This window comes from Brachyistius frenatus, unplaced genomic scaffold (genome assembly GCF_029030835.1).
Source record: "Brachyistius frenatus isolate BFR_SWC_R1_liver_20210118 unplaced genomic scaffold, ASM2903083v1 Contig_319, whole genome shotgun sequence".
NCBI classification, from domain to species: domain Eukaryota; kingdom Metazoa; phylum Chordata; class Actinopteri; family Embiotocidae; genus Brachyistius; species Brachyistius frenatus.
The window spans coordinates 324,097-336,187 of NW_027210918.1; the positions used below are offsets into that span (position 1 = coordinate 324,097).

Genomic DNA, 12,091 nt, shown 5'->3' on the forward strand with positions numbered 1-12,091 from the left:
CACATTATCATCCCATTAATATGATGGAGGAGATAAGTTTCCAGACCCACGCATGCAGACACGGAGAGAGAGAGATGAGCTGCATCCTACTCAGCAAGCCCCGGCCCGGTCGGTCGGTCGGTCGGTCGGTCGGTCGGTCGGTCCGTGCGTCCTCCTGCCTGCCTGCCACAGGGAGTCGTTTATGTGGTGAGATGTGGCGACCCGCAGCTCCCTCCCCGTGCTAAAGGGGGTCAACCTGCTGGGTTGCTGATAGCATCGTTATCAAGGGGTGGTGGCTTCATCCTGTCTGAATTTTAAAAGAGCTTCCCTCAGCCCATAAATGATTGAGCTACAAACCTCTCACAAGCCTGGTTTCTCTGAAGGTCAAACGAAGCCTTATTTAAATATAGTCCAATAAAAAAAGATTTGGCAATCATCGGGGAGTCCTGATGGGGGCCTGAGTGTTTCTTTTAAAGGGCCCTTAGGATACTCCTGATGGTGTTTCAGGGTGAGAAAGTCTCTCTGGTGGTTCCACAGGGACCGAAGGAGGCTTCGGGGAGGGGGGGGGTCTCCGATTTTACTGGAAAAGTGTCTTTTTGGGAAGACATCGTTAAAGTGACGAAAATGGATCTGGACATAGTTTTTCTTTACTCTCTATCTCCTCCGACGACAACAGGAACTTGGTAGTTTTGAAGAAAGCTGCGTTGGTCATCATCAGCAAAGAAGAGTCCTTCAAATCGAGAAATATTCGTCTGCAGGCGACCAAAACAAAGTCATTTCTTACTGGACGTTGATCCGGCAAGGCTGGCTGTGCCGCCGGGGGCTTAAATCGCCGGGTTTCTAAATGGGGTTTGGAAGCAATTGTACTTTTTGGATTGACTTCATGGTTAAGACAAATGGCAAAGAAAATGGTAAAAACAAAATCAATTTAAAGGGTAAAATTGAAGGTATTAAGCTTATAATGATACAAAATGGAGAGAAACAGCCGATCTTTGATTTTAAAAAGCTGCATCCAAATATTATTATTTTACATTATGAAGTTATTCAGCAATAAAATCTTCCGATATGAGCCATAACAGTTTTACCATTGAGGGTTGCAGTACATTACAAACCTTAAGGTGTTATTATGAGCACACAGATGTTGCATAACTTATTCCTACGGCGGCCCATTGTGAGGAATTATTATTGGTCTGAAACAGTTGTAGTCAAAAGGGACATTTAACGCCTCCGTAGGGGTTTTAAAGGGAAAAGTGGGCTGTTGGTTTTTTTTTTTTTAATTAGCTTGTAATTACAGGTCAGGAACAAAATCTGAGTCTACAGCCTCTTTTATAATCCACATCGTTATTTATATGAGTTTAGAGCTGTTAAATGTTTCGTAAACAAAAATAATTTCAAAATAAACCATACTTGTTCCTTCTATTAGGATTTTTTTTTTTTAACTTTAGCCATATTTTAAGATATTATTAGTTGCATCAAATGTCCAGAAAAACCAAAAGGAAAAAAAAAAGGGAAAGTCTGTTAATAAAAATTTTTGTTTGTTTTTTGTGTCCTTCCTGTGGTCCCCAAGGGGACAAAGAGTCGGATCGTAAAGGTTAAAAACTCAGCTGGGAATTTGTTTGAAGGTATAAATGAAGGACGACGGTGCTGCAAGATCAACAAATCATCCCTAAATAAAACATAAATGAAGCCCTATATATTATATTTAAAGAGGACAGATGATTTGGGTTTTTTTCCCTGATGAACACATATGGCGTCAGTCCTCCAGGATTTAGAAACGGGACAAAATGTCTCATTCATTGCCAGGGACCTTCCCCTTGCTGTTGGCCAGTATCTTATTATCATTCTCCAAATGGACCTGATAATAAAGTTGGAGGAGCCTCGGCCGGCCAATCATGTGTCAGAGGAGACTGCTTTTCCAAGAAGAATCTTCTCTCTCCCTTTTTTTTTTTCTTTTGAGGATGTCTATCGCTTTCCGGGGAGCGGGGGCCAGTAATGGACTCTAATGCAGCAAAGGAAATTATCCACTCATGTCCAATCACTACCTACGAGGCACCGATCAATACCAGGTCCCCAGGGCCGGGAGGGAGACCGGGTTCGTGCTGCGAGCAGGGAGGGCCGGCCGGGCGGAGCTGCCTCCGTTTTGGAGAGCGGCGAGGGCCGACCGAGGACGTCTCCGAATGGACTTTTTTGGGTTTCACCTTCCGTCTGACAGCGTGACGTCCCATCCGTCGAATTTAAAAGACCTGTTTTTTTGGGGTTTTTTTTATAAAGGGCCGTACTATATAAACTTAAAATGACCAAATCTGATTTGTCTGAATAGAACAGTTTTGATTTGTCACCAGTTGACTTCATGCTCCATCAGCGGTCAATAAATCTTTTACTGATGGTTTATTCATCAGTTATAAACAAGTGGAAATCATAAGAGTGTCTATAAAGTAGTAGTACCACCGAGTGCCACTAGAGGCTGGCTCCAAAAAAAATAGACTCCCATTCAACTTCTCTCAAAAAGTCAATAATTTTGTCTTTTAATGCTTTTTTTTGGAGCTGACCTCTAGTGGCACTCGGTGGTATTGCAGCTTTAAGGCACTTCTTGCATCGGAGCCATTTTTCAGACCCGGAAGGAAGTCCGACAAAAGTGTGGTAAATTGAAAAGTCTGCCGCCACAATCACGTTGAATGATAATGATGAAATTCATTCATTTAAATCCAGAATAAAGCTGATGGGAATGTTATTAGTTTTGCAAGTATTTGTTCACAAGATATTAAAATTTAGACCTGATGACACGACAAAAAGTTAGTGGATCACTAACGTTTTAAAGATTTATCCCAAGATCCCATAAATATCTGCGAAAATCTCAAAGCAAGTCAAACAATAACTGTTGAGATTTCACTCAAAGTCACAAATATCGACCTCACGGTGGCGCTAAGAGGAAAAAGTGAAAATTAATATCGGCATAAAATTAAACACCAGTTCATCAAAGGGTCGTCCAAATAGTTCAATCTGGACTAAAATGGTGGACTGACTGACCGACTCGAGAGCCGTGCTGATAGCGTGACAAAAAAAGAAAAGAAAAGTGTTTCCTGGAAACAGGAGGAGGTGTGTGTGTGTGTGGGGGGCGGCAATATCAGGACCGAGTCCAGTTAGTTCTCAAATCTGTCCAATCAGGCCATTTTTTAAGATATATATAATAAAACCAAAACAAAAAAAAACCTTTACTTCAAGTGATGTAAAAGAGGAGCTGCTGTCTGCAAATAAATGACAAAACTTTGAGTTGAGTTTCTTTAAATCAACGGGCAGATGACCGGTCCGACCGTCACCTCCTCCGCTGACTTCCACCAGTGCTTAATGCCTCTCGGCCATCCGCCCGCGGACACTCCACCCCGAGTCGTCCCGATCAATTAAGTCTCCTGCTCGCCGTCGGCCTGTCTGCGCTCCCCTCCCCCCCCTCCATTTTTCTCCTGTCGACTCCCGTCAAACAAGCGGCGTGCGCGGTGAAACGGGCAGAGTGCCCTCAGACCCCTGAAACCGACAAAACACTCTCTCGGCCTCGTTCGGGGAAAAAAAGAAATAAATAAAGAGGAAGTGGAGCGGCTGCCAAAAGATAAAGTGGAGCGCCGCAAAACAAATGGAGTAACTGAGCTCATTAATGAGTCAGTGCGGTGGAGTCAGCATCCTGCCGAGCACCCCCCGCCCCCCGATCGGCTTTCGATGACATCATGAGTCATCGGTAAATCTGACGTGCGCGAGGAGAAACCACAGCGATGACGGAGATGAAGCTCAAAAAATACAGTTATTCAACATTATTTAAGGAAGACGGCCGCTTTATCCAATAAATATTAAACACATTTATTTGGTTGGATACGTTACGATATCATGTCATTAGTTTAAAAAAAAAAAAAAAAAAGTGTTATTTAATCGAGTCCAAAATGGTCAAACAAGTCCGTAACGTTCATCTACTGCAGCTTTTAATACAATCAATACGTTTTATGAAATGTGATTCATGATTTCCACTTGTGTTTTTTTTAGCAGTGAATTTGAAAGCAGGTTTTAAAGCGCTCCTATGGGCGAGTTTGGATATCTTAAAAAAAAAACTAAAAAAATTAATAATGCGACCGCTTTTCATGTGTAAGATTTCAGTGAAAGTTTCTCTCTCCGAGGTTGTTGGTTTTTTTTTTGCTGCAGTCTTCAAACCTAAAAACCAACAACTCCATTTAAACACAACGCGCTCGTTTTTGAGTTTTTCTTCCCGCCAACCGATCCGTCGTCCGCTGCAAGTTAATCGTTAGTTTTTGTCGAGCCGACCGGTCCGGGCGACTTTCTTTTTTCTTCCTTTTTTCAGTTTATAGCTTTTCCCAGTTTAGAACATAACTTGGATTCTGAAGTGCTTCTGCTTGGTGGTGTTGTTGCTCATGCCCATCTTCAGCATCCACTTGGACTTCATCATCTGGACGTACTGCATGTCTCTCTGTTTCTGGTGGTAGGAGCCGTTGCCTAGGGGGAGGAGAGAGAGTTATTGTGGGAGTAAATGAGGAGTGAACACAAGGGGGCGCCCTTTACTACACTATTCACTGTGGGCTGGTCAGCAGGGGAGAAAATACCTTTTTTTTTTAATGGATATTAAAGGAAAGGTAAAAGTTGATTTAAAAATGGTTCCCAGTTTTAAGATGCCGCAAAGCCACAGGTGTGAAAATCAAGTTTCAACTTCAAGAAAGCTTATAATGTTTTAAACAAAGACAACCAGGTTTAGTTTTACAAGTTCGGTGAGTTTTCCTGAATCACCGCGAAGAGCTGTCAATCACTCAATAAGTTCTATAAAAGGTCACACGGTCGTGAATCGTTTTTATTTTTTTTCCACTGAAAGAATGAATTAAAAGTTAAAAAATAGAGAATATCACGCACATATGCAATTAATAAGGAATTAATGAAGTTTAACTAATTATTGATGCTTTTATTCTGAAGGTCATCTTTGGGAAGGAAGTGCTGGCGGCGCCGAAAAACAGTTTAAACCATTAAGCGCAAGGTGACGTTAAAATATTTATTTCACACGCCCCCGTGATCTCACCTCCGTCTCCTCCCCATCCCAGGGCTTTGTACTGCCGGAGGACCCTGCCGACCGCGTTCCTGTTGTGGGCCAGCGCCACCGCTCGCTGGGCTCCGAACCGCTGCTTGTAGTACCTCATGAGGGAGCGGTGGCCGATCGTCGCACCTGAAGAAACACAAAATGATGGGAGTCCGTCAGAAACACGAACCCACGGTCCATCAGACTGGTCAAGTCTTTAAAACAATCTCATTTGGGATCTCTACGCCGTCCTTTTCTCTCCCTGCTCCCGTTCGGGTCGAGGCAGAGGCTCCGCCCACCTCTGAGCCTGGTTCTTGTTGGAGGTTTGTGGGAATTGTTGAATTGCTCTGTATAAATGCTGTAAAGTTCAGCTTTGTGATTTGGCACTATATAAATAAAATTGAACAAAAATTCAATTAAAAAGGCACAATTAACAACAAAATAAATTTCAAATTCCATTTAAAAGTTGTTGTTTTTTATTATTTGTTAGATGCACATTATTTCAAAGATTATTTTTACCGTTTGACAATTATTTTCATACTCTGTAAATTTAGTATTTTTAATTTTGAAATTGTACTTTTTTTCCACCAATTGATTGTCTATTTATTTCAATAAAATGTTAAAAGTCTACTGAAAATTTTAATTGTTTTTTTTTTCCTGACTGAAAATAATTTTAAGGGGATTTTAAATATAAAAAAACAGTTTAAATTGATACCAGGAGAATATTTTGGAATATTTGTGAAATGGTTTCCAGAATTTGTAAACCTGCTGGCTTCAGTGGTTCATTTACGCTTTTCTAAATGAACACTTCTGTTATTTATAATTAATACTCGATAATAATCAGCTCAGACTCTTTACTTATCGGCAGGATGCAGCATTTAAGTGCCTGGACTGGTTACGGTCAGATTTACAGCCACTTCTAAATAGTTTAATGCATTTGGAATATAGATAACAGAAAAATATGAATGAATGTATTTCTTCGGTTTCTCTGCAGATGACTGGTATAATTAAAAAAAATTGCTGACTGCACTGACAATAAGACAAATATGGCGACGCCCTTTTTTTTTTTGGGTGGGTGTTATTCGAGTCTAATGGCAGCTCCAGATTTATTCGCCTTTGAGCCCAAAACATTTCAACGCACTTCTTTTTCTTTTTATCTCATCATAAGTCACCTGAGGGGAGAGTCAGCTCCAGCAGGTCGTCGTCGTACTCCAGATTTTTGTCGCCGGGCAGCTCTTCGTCGTCCATTTCAGCGTCCTCTACCTCCTTCCTGTCCGGGTAGCTGCTCCTGTTGGCGGGGGGGGGGCGGGTCCTCATTTTATTCTCGGCTCACCGTAAAGAGGATAAAACTTTATTATTATTATTATTATATTTGTTTTACCTGAAGTCATAGAAGTCGGCGAACTCCAGAGCGGCGTCGCCGTCCGTGAAGAGTTTACAGTGGCTCTTGTCCGTCATGTGACTCTGCACTGCTTCTGTGGAGTAAAACGAGCGCCCCTTCTCGTTGCACCATAAACACACGTTGCCGGCGCCGACCTTCTCTCCTGCAAACACAAGAACAATTTCTAATTTATGGTCTGTAAAGTGTTTTTTTTTTTTTTGTCCCACGTGAATCAACGTGAAAACAAAATAAATTGGAATGATTTTTTTTTTTTTTTCGATACAAAACTCAACGACAACACGGTCGAGTTGTGTCTCCCGTGTTTTTATGTAATTATATCTTCAGGTGTAAACGGTGGCGGTGAATCCTCGCTTTCATTACTTTGTGACATATTAAACAACATAAAATGAAGCGATTAAGCAAATCATCGGCCTTTTCAGCATTTTTTTTTCTTCCCCCTCTTTGCGTTCGCACTCACCGAGGTAACGGACGAGGCCGCCGAGGTCGGCGAGGAACTCCACGTCGGGGATGAAGAAGCTGTGGACTTTGGTCATGTGGGCGACGTTCTTCACCAGCGACTTGGAGTGGTGGCAGCAGAACAGGCAGTCGGCGACGGGGATGGAGCCGGGCAGAGCCGCGGGCCGCGGGTCGGACGAGGCCGCCGGGTCGCCGTCCTCCCCCCGGTGCGCCGTCTCCTCGCCGTCGACGTCCTCCTCCTCCATCTCCTCCTCGCCGTCGTCGTCTTCGTCCTCCTCCTCGTCGACGTCCTCCCAGTCTTCTGGAACATTTTTGAAAAGATAAATAAATTAACATCGAAATCCAAATCGCTATTTTCACAAGATTTTGACAACAACAACAACAATAATAATAATATCGAGGCCAGTTTCTGATACGAGTGACTATCGGACAACAGGAAGTACATTTGGTTTTATTTTCTCCTCGTCACCTTCCTCCGCCGTGGCTCCCTCTTCCTTCTCCCTCCTCTTGGCTTGCTCCTCCAGCCACATCATCCTCGGCGCCTTCTCCGGCTTCTCCGCCCTCTGCTTCGCCGCCGCCGCCCCTCCCTCCTGCGCCGCCTCCGCCGGGCTCGGCCTGCGCCCGTCCCTCAGCGCCTGCTGCAGCGCCTCGTTCCTGGCGTCGCGGTCGGGCTTCTCGTCGCCGAGGCCCTTCTCCAGGTTCTTCTCGTTCATCTCCTCCACCCTCCGCCGGGCGGCGAGCAGCGCCCGCCTCTCGGCCTGCTGGTGCTTGTGGGAGCCCAGGTGGTTCTGGCGGGCGTTGGCGCTGGCGAACCTCTTGCCGCAGACGTCGCAGCCCTCGGAGGCCGCCGCCTCGGTCAGCTGCTGCTCGGCGGCGGCCCGCTGCGCCAGCACGCGGTCCTGGAAGTTCTCGGCGGTGACGGGCGGCATGTCGGCCACCTTGCGCTTCAGGTTGTAGCGGTGCCAGTCGGTTTTGTAGTGCGCTCGCTGGAAGTCGCCGTCGGCAAACGTCACCCGGCAGCTGATGCAAGTGTAGGAGGCCATGACGACCTGCAAAGAGTCAAGTCAGGTTTATTAACAGCAGGAAAAAAAAACCTAAAAAACACCAGTTTTGAGGGACACAGGGAGCAATAATTCACCATTTTCTTCCGCTTTGCGCCTCACTGCGACAATTTCGGTTAAATTAAACGTATGTTTAAAAATCCCCAAAATTGCTTGGTTTGCAACTGAAAAGATAAAACAAACCGTTAAATATACTTTTAATTTGAGACTCACGCATTCATTTTAATTCGTCGTTCTCTTACTTGTAAATTTGGAGCCCTTATTTTGTTTTTAATCTTTTTTTTTTTTTATCTTGTTGGTGTAGTTTGACGCTTAAATCGTTTATGTCATAAACCGACACGCTGGGTTTGAAATGTTGGTTATAAATATTAATAATATTAATTTTCATGGCAATTTTTTTTTTTCAAATATAAGAATGTAAAAAAAAAAAAAAAGATCTCCAGATTTTGGGTGAATTTAAAGATTCATCAAAGACTTTTAAACGAATTAATACTGAGAGAAGTAAGAAAACTGTCCAACTGTATGAAGACATTCTTGAAGAGGATTAACAGCCTGTTTTTTATGTGTATATCTTCTCCCATCTGTGTTTATTTACTTGATATATCTTGTACTTTTATTTGTTCTTCTTCTGTCCGATCACCTTTTCTGCACGAAATAACGAGAACTTGTCTCCGCTGTTTGCAAATGTGAACATCTTGTTCAATAAAGTTGTTATTACGCAAATAAAAAACAATAATAACATCCAATTTGTTCCGTAACGTTAAACTTTAAAACGACCTCAAACTTACGCAAGCTCGCGCGCTTGCAGAGTTAGCGTAGCGTGAGCTAACAGCTGCTAACAGCTGCTAACAACATGTCAAAGACTCTTAACGGGAATTACGAAGACGAGCCGCAGCACGTTAACAGCCGCCGACCCCCCGGGGTTTCACTTACCTGTTCAGTGAAGCTGGCTCCTCCGAATAAAAAGTGTTTTTCTAATCTCTGTCTCTTTTTTTTGTGACTGCGTGTTCCTGCCGCGAAAACAACCACCTCCACGCACGAGGCTAACTTCCTGGTGAACTTCTTCTTCGGCCGTTTTATGGCGGATGGCATCCACAGCTGAAGGAAGGCGCATTACCGCCACCTACTGTATAGGAGTGTGGACCAGCGTTACCGACCCCCCTCACCCCCCTTTATAAACAAACAGGGGGGAAAATACAATTAAATTAAATTAAATTAAATTAAATTAAATTAAATTAAATTAAATTTAAAAAAATTAAATTAAATTAAATAGATTAAAAAAACTAAAAAAGAAAATAAAGGTTGTACCAATTCAGTGAACTAAATTATTTTACTAAATCCTGTTTCTTTCAAGTATTGCAATAACAATAACACTCCCTGCCCTGATTAAGTTCCTCAACTCCCAGCTTCCTCTGACATGTCTCGCTCTAGCGTGAATTTCTGGCAAGATAGATAGATCGATAGATCGATAGATAGATAGATAGTGTTTTATAACACTGGATCTCTGTCAAAATATGACTTTCAAACCCAAACTATAGAGTTTATGAAACTTATTGGTTATGATAATGTGTTTCATTGACATGCATCTGTGTTGTCAGGTCATTAACACACAGGTTTCAATCATTTAGTCACAGGGGGAAATGTCCAACTGTTTTGTTTTGATTTTTAATATCAATTATTTTATTACAATATGTTAGGAGTTGTTGCCAAGGAAACAAATAATTGCAAACTCAATTTAACAAAATAAAAGCACAAGCAGAAGGACCAGGCAATAAGACTGAGATACAACAATAGTTTACTTTATGAAGGAAATACTCTCCATCTGCATACGATCTGATTATATATAAAAAAAAATTTAATTAAAGGGAAGGGAAGAAAAAAGTGATCTGGACTTGGTCTTTTAAACCCAATGCAATCTGAACATTTTTCAGTTTATTTCAGTTTACACAGCTCAGCAGTGTCTTCACTGAAGTAAAGCCAAAGTCCAGCGTGGAGCGGCTGAGTGAACGTGGTCTGGACTCTGTGGAGGAGAGTCATGGTCTCAGAGACGCTGTAGAAGGACAGAGTACCTGCACTGTGATCCAGGTACACCCCCACTCTTGTGGACCGAGGACCTGAGACGGGAGTTTTGATGTTGTTGTGCCAAAAGATGTTATTGAAACAATCTAATGCCCAAGATTTGTCATTGTGTCCAAATCCACTTTCCTTCCAGCTCCCGGCTCTGCTGATATTCTTGTATGCGACTGCTACGAAACCTCCACATCTCCACTCGAACTCAAAGTAACAACGTCCGTTCAGATTCTCTCTGCTCAGGACCTGACACGTCTCACTGAATCTGTCTGGGTGACGATTCATTACTGTCGCTTTTCTGTTCCCGTTGGATAATAACAGCTGTGCATTGGCTGTGTTTGGATCCAGTGAGATTTTTTGTGAATATTTTATGAATTCAGCTCTGGTCTTTGGTTCTGGTTGTGACAGTAAATCATCCTCTTCATTCACTGACACTGAGATCTTCTTCCATTCTTCACTCAGAACTTGCTGTAGTTTATCTCTGACCTCTGACACAGCTGCTGTCACATCCTGAAAGTAGGTGAGAGGACGGATATGGATGCTGGATGAGTCTGTAGGCTCACTGAGTGCTGACACTGAGGGGTAGTTGTGCAGGAACTCGTTGTGATCCTCTGTGTGTGAGAGCTGCTCCAGCTCGGCGTCTTTCCTCTTCAGCTCAGCGATCTCCTGCTCCAGCTTCTCCTGAAGCTCTTTGACTCGACTCACTTGGGTTTCCTGCTGGGATCTGACCTCCTGCTTCACATCGTGGCTTCTTTTCTGGAGGTGACGCATCAGCTGGGTGAATTGCTTCTCGTTGCCCTCCAGTGTTTTCTCAGCAGACTGATTGATGTCCTCCACCTCCTGCTGAAGCAGCTTCACATCTTTCTGTCTGTCCTGGATTTTCTGCTGGACGTTTCCTCGACTCCCCTCGAGCTCTCTCTGCCTCTCGGTCCTTTCTGCTGCAGCTGAGACGGTGTCGTGGTCTTTATGTTCATCCACAGGGCAGAGATAACAGATAATCTGACGATCGGTGCGGCAGAACATCTTCATCACCTCGTCGTGACGAGAGCAGATGTTCTCCTGGAGCTTCTTGGAGGGGTTCACCAGCTTGTGTTTCTTTAATGGAGCGACATCATAATGAGGCTGAAGGTGTTTCTCACAATAAGAAACCAGACAGAATAAACAGGACTTGACAGCTTTCAGTTTTCTCCCAGTGCAGAAATCACAGGCCACATCTTCAGGTCCAGCATAGCAGTGATCAGCAGGAGCAGCTTGGAGTCCAGTCTTCATCAGCTCCTCCACTAAAACTGCCAACATGGTGTTTTTCACCAGGACAGGCCTCGGTGTGAACGTCTTCATGCATTGAGGGCAGCTGTAGATGTTATTCCACTGGGTTTCAATACAGCTCATGCAGAAGCTGTGTCCACAGGGAATAGCCACCGGATCCTTCAGTAGATCCACACAGATTGAACAAGAGATGGTTCCTCGGTCCAGCTGAACTCCTTTCTGCGTCATTTCACCCTTTAGCAGCAGCGACTCTGAGAGGTTCACTTCACTTGAAGTAAACATCATGTGACTCTGCAGCAAATGAGGCTTTTCAGCTCTTATAGTTCAGCCCAGGTTGGTTCCACCCATCTTAAATCTGCAGATCTGAAGGGGGAGGGAACAAGGAAACATGTGGACAGAAAGAAGAGGGGGGATATTAGACCTCACAATTAGAGAGAGATATTGTGTTTGTAACCGTTTTAAAAACACGACTCCTTTCCCCTTTCAAAACACCATTTAGTTGGGACAGGGACATGTTTACCACTGTGCTGTATCATCTCTTCTTTAAACAACACTCTGTAAACATTTAGGGAACTGAAGAGACCAGTTTCTAGAGTTTTGAAAGTGAAATGTGATCCCACTCTTGCCTGATATAGGATTTCAGATGCTCAAACGTTTGGGGTCTCCTTTGTCATGTTTTTCTTTTCATGATGCACAATGGGTGACAGGTCTGGACTGCAGGCAGAGCAGCACAGCTCAGACCCTTCTGCTATGGAGCCATGCTGTTGTTATACTTGCAGAATGCGGTTTGGTATTATC

General features: G+C 43.5%; 2 protein-coding genes across 4 annotated transcripts; both read right to left on the reverse strand.

Annotated features, from left to right (window-relative positions):
* Positions 1 to 3,809: 3,809 nt before the first annotated feature.
* On the reverse strand, positions 3,810 to 9,022 carry znf622 (zinc finger protein 622). Of its 2 annotated transcripts, none has more exons than XM_069723191.1 (7): positions 8,891 to 9,022; positions 7,366 to 7,945; positions 6,898 to 7,194; positions 6,420 to 6,582; positions 6,211 to 6,326; positions 5,042 to 5,185; positions 3,810 to 4,470 (listed from the first exon to the last, which is right to left on the reverse strand). In XM_069723191.1, the coding sequence occupies exons 2-7, from the start codon at positions 7,937 to 7,939 to the stop codon at positions 4,337 to 4,339; spliced, it is 1,428 nt and encodes a 475-aa protein (XP_069579292.1). In that variant the 5' UTR covers positions 7,940 to 7,945; positions 8,891 to 9,022; the 3' UTR covers positions 3,810 to 4,336. The 2 variants fall into 2 exon arrangements, with proteins under 2 accessions (XP_069579292.1, XP_069579291.1); XM_069723190.1 differs by having other exon boundaries at positions 6,898 to 7,197; positions 8,891 to 9,021.
* Positions 9,023 to 9,080: 58 nt separating this feature from the next.
* LOC138635618 (tripartite motif-containing protein 16-like) lies at positions 9,081 to 11,521 on the reverse strand. 2 transcript variants are annotated; one of them, XM_069723189.1, is made up of 2 exons: positions 9,925 to 11,521; positions 9,081 to 9,118 (listed from the first exon to the last, which is right to left on the reverse strand). In XM_069723189.1, exons 1-2 carry the CDS (start codon positions 11,519 to 11,521, stop codon positions 9,081 to 9,083), a joined length of 1,635 nt encoding a protein of 544 aa, XP_069579290.1. The 2 variants fall into 2 exon arrangements, with proteins under 2 accessions (XP_069579290.1, XP_069579288.1); XM_069723187.1 differs by lacking the exon at positions 9,081 to 9,118 and having other exon boundaries at positions 9,890 to 11,521.
* Between the last annotated feature and the right edge of the window lie 570 nt (positions 11,522 to 12,091).

Excerpts from the sequence above, each read along its gene's own strand:
- znf622 (XM_069723190.1), bottom strand. The coding sequence starts at position 7,939 with ATGGCCTCCTACACTTGCATCAGCTGCCGGGTGACGTTTGCCGACGGC. Across the intron at positions 6,583-6,897 it reads CGGCCTCGTCCGTTACCTCG|GAGAGAAGGTCGGCGCCGGC; the intron begins GTGAGTGCGAAC and ends TTGTGTTTGCAG. Across the intron at positions 4,471-5,041 it reads GGGATGGGGAGGAGACGGAG|GCAACGGCTCCTACCACCAG; the intron begins GTGAGATCACGG and ends TCCTCCCCCTAG.
- LOC138635618 (XM_069723189.1), bottom strand. The coding sequence starts at position 11,521 with ATGACGCAGAAAGGAGTTCAGCTGGACCGAGGAACCATCTCTTGTTCA. Across the intron at positions 9,119-9,924 it reads TGGACTTTGGCTTTACTTCA|GGGGGTCGGTAACGCTGGTC; the intron begins GTGAAGACACTG and ends AAGGGGGGTGAG.